This window comes from Octopus bimaculoides, chromosome 22 (genome assembly GCF_001194135.2).
Source record: "Octopus bimaculoides isolate UCB-OBI-ISO-001 chromosome 22, ASM119413v2, whole genome shotgun sequence".
Lineage (NCBI taxonomy): Eukaryota > Metazoa > Mollusca > Cephalopoda > Octopoda > Octopodidae > Octopus > Octopus bimaculoides.
In genome coordinates this window covers 8,159,803-8,163,218 of record NC_069002.1, presented here as the reverse complement: position 1 = coordinate 8,163,218, position 3,416 = coordinate 8,159,803, and the positions used below count along the sequence as shown (strand labels likewise).

General features: G+C 38.8%; 1 protein-coding gene across 1 annotated transcript; it reads left to right on the top strand.

The window, feature by feature from the left end:
- Positions 1-299: 299 nt before the first annotated feature.
- Positions 300-3,131, top strand: LOC106873804 (uncharacterized). The gene is made up of 5 exons (XM_014921318.1): positions 300-490; positions 1,465-1,559; positions 2,076-2,141; positions 2,481-2,603; positions 3,060-3,131. Exons 1-5 carry the CDS (start codon positions 316-318, stop codon positions 3,129-3,131), a joined length of 531 nt encoding a protein of 176 aa, XP_014776804.1. The 5' UTR covers positions 300-315.
- Positions 3,132-3,416: the final 285 nt, after the last annotated feature.

Below are 3,416 nucleotides of genomic sequence, written 5' to 3'. Positions count from 1 at the left end.
TATATATATACATATATACGACGGGCTTCTTTCAGTTTCCGTCTGCCAAATCCACTCAGACGGCTTTGGTCGGCCCGAGAAGACACTTGTCCAAGGTGCCACGCAGTGGGAATGAACCCGAAACCATGTGGTTGGTAAGCAAGCTACTTACCACACAGCCACTCCTGCGCATAAAGCATACATGCATAAAGCTTCTTTATGTGTGTGTGTGTGTGTGTGTGTGTGTGTGTGTGTGTGTGTGCAGAAGCTTTGTCACTAGAATAACGAAGCTAATTTTGAAATTTGACCTTTCAGATAGATAAGAGATCCCCGGAAATGCCAAGAGTTCGAATTCAAATCGAGGCAGAGTTTGAAAACATTTCTACTATGCAAATCGGGAACGTGCTTGTCGAGAACAAATTCAGACCTGGTCTCAGAATTATCTCTGGACCAAATCTAATTCCAATGGTCAACAACTACCAGTTTGTATGGAACTTCAGCGACGTACAAAGTAAGTGACATAAATATTAGTGAAGTACTTTGGTATACTAAAATTAATAAGTATGATTAATAATTAGGTAAGCATGTTGGTAATGGATAAAAGTCAGCGTCCATGGTCCTTCACAGAGGGTCTGAGATTGCAAGGAAGGAAAGAAGAAGGAAAGTTTGTGTATCCTGAAAGTGGAGGCTTGGCCCAATAGATTACAAAAGGAATTCTGCTAAAGCTATCAAAGGTACTCGGTATTGATGTGAACACGGGCGATGGATTTCGTCTAGTATCGCAGACAGCCACAGCTGTATTTCAACTGAGAACGCAGAACTGGAACAAACAGCATAAATAGATCTAATCCGGTGTTCTTAAAGTTTCGTCAATCCACTCGGATTTTTTCAGTGTTTTATCGACCCCGATAGCATACATACATACATACGTACATACATACATACATACATACATACACACACGCACATATAACATTCCTTTATATATATATATATATATATATATATATATTCGGCTACGTTGCATGTAATCGATTAGGCCAGCTTGATATATTGGGGATTAAAGATTATTAGCTGGGTAACCAACTTTGGACATTAAGGGCAAATTAGCTACTTTTATGTATGTTTCAAGTTACGTAACAAACATTGTTTTGATTATGAAACGTAGGTAGTCTTTATTTACCCTTTCCATTCCTTACATTTATGAAAATGAAAAAAAAAAAAAAAATCTACCAATCCAATACTGAGGTCGATTTGTACTCCGCTAAATCCTCAGCTCACCAAATTTGTGGTCCTGTGCTAATCAGTGTTGCTAAAATAATGATCCCTTTTTTTTAAAATTTTCAATTAAAAATATACCACTACCACCACCACCATCATCACCGCCACCACCACCACTACTACTACTATGGTTATTTCTACGTGCATGGTGCCAACAACCACAACTATCACAACAATAACAACAACAACAACAACGGCATATAGATATCAGTATGGATTATACAGCAACACCTGATAGAGAAGCAACGGATATTTTCTTCACCAATTTCATCATAACCGAATATTCCGCAAATTTATCTGTGAGTTATCAAAAGTTATCTTTTCTATTCTTCTTTCTCAAAACTTTTTCCCAAATGAATATCAGCAATCCAGAAATAAGAAATGTTAGCATGCCGGGTGAAATGCTTGGCGGTATTTCGTCTGTTTTCACGTTCTGAGTTCAAATTCCGCCGAGGTCGAATTTGCTTTTAATCGTTTCGGGGTCGATAAATTAAGTACCAGTTGTGTACTGGGGTCGATCTAATCGACTGGCCCCTTACTCCACAATTTCGGGCCTCGTGCTTAAAGTAGAAAAGATTAGAGGCGGCCGGCTGGTAGAAAATTTAGCACGCCGGGCAAAATGCTTAGTGGTATTTCATCGGGCCTTGTGCCTTGAGTAGAAACGAATATAATAGTACATCATCATCGCCACCATCATCATCATCATCATCATCATCATCATCATCATCATCATCATCATCATTTAAAATTTGTTGACTAAACGTTCTAATTAATCGAAGTTCTTGAATTAATCCAATTTTATCTTTTAACCACAGAATAAAATAAATACTGAAATAAGCCTGCAGTATTGCCTGGAAATGCAGAAACACATAGATCGAAATGTAAGTAACGCAGCTAGTTAAACCCATACGGCATAGTCAAACCTGGTGTATTTTTGCCCATAGATCCAGCGTCGATCAGAACAATCGGGTGTCTAATCACCTCTAAAATCACCTCATCTCTAAAATTCTACCACAACCACTACCGCTATCATCATCACCACCACCACCACCACCACCACTATCATCATCATTATCATCATCCCCCCCCATCATCATCATCAGATGTAGCTGCATTCCCTCACCTCATTACTAACCCTGTATTCTCGCCACCATTCATATACCAGTAATACTAACGTTGCCTATCCCCGCCCCTCACTCTACCCTTCTGTCTCATTGCAGTGGTTGCATGAATTCACAGCTTTGATATTTTTTCTTGGAATATTCCTGGGACTAACTTTGCTGATATTCATCATGCTTCTCATTGTAATCCATCGGCAGAGATCTATTACACCTTACTCTAAGGCAAGTGCCAGGTAGAATTTTCTAACCACTATTTTATTTAATTGCATTTTGGTTGAGGTGAAGTCAAGCGGCTTAGTGGTTAGGATCATATTGCTCACGATCGTAAGATTGTGAAACCGACAGTCAGCAGCGTGTTTTTTCTTGAGCAAGACACTTTATTTCACCTTGATCCAGTTTATTAATCTGGCAAAAATGAGCAGTATTTTAAAAGGCTGGCCTTGTCACATTCTGTGTCACGCTGGATCTTTTCCTGAGAACTACGTTAAGGGTAAGCGTCGCATGCCAGTAAAGTGCTCAGCCACTTGCACGTCAATTTCACGAGCAGGCTGTTCCGTTGATCGAACCAACCGGAGTGCCAGTTATTGTTATGCTTATATGTATATGTATACGTGTATGATATTTGCTTACTTTCTTAAGTTATGATTAGTTTGCTTTTGCGTTTATTCTTATTTACAGGACTACACCAAGCATAAATCACTCATGATGACTGCTTCTAAGTGGGAGGATAAACAAATGGACATAGGGTGAGTTTATTTATGGTACCTATACTGTTTTCTGCTACTGTGCTATGGCAATAAATCCTTCTAATATCTTAGGAATCCACTATAGAAATGTTCTGATATTCTATCTAATCTTTGCTCCGTTTCCGTGCATGAACACGATAAAAAGGTAAAATTTGATAAATTCACATTGCAGAAGAGAATTAAAATACTGGCAAAATATTATAACCATTTCCCTTTACATGAATATATAAACCACTAACACACACACACACACACACACACACACACACACACACACACACACACACAC

What these genes read in the sequence shown, in the direction of transcription:
- LOC106873804 (XM_014921318.1), top strand. Translation starts at nt 316, where the DNA reads ATGCCAAGAGTTCGAATTCAAATCGAGGCAGAGTTTGAAAACATTTCT. An exon ending in GAACTTCAGCGACGTACAAA is followed by an intron (nt 491 to 1,464) that starts GTAAGTGACATA and finishes AACGGCATATAG; the next exon opens with ATATCAGTATGGATTATACA. An exon ending in AGAAACACATAGATCGAAAT is followed by an intron (nt 2,142 to 2,480) that starts GTAAGTAACGCA and finishes GTCTCATTGCAG; the next exon opens with TGGTTGCATGAATTCACAGC.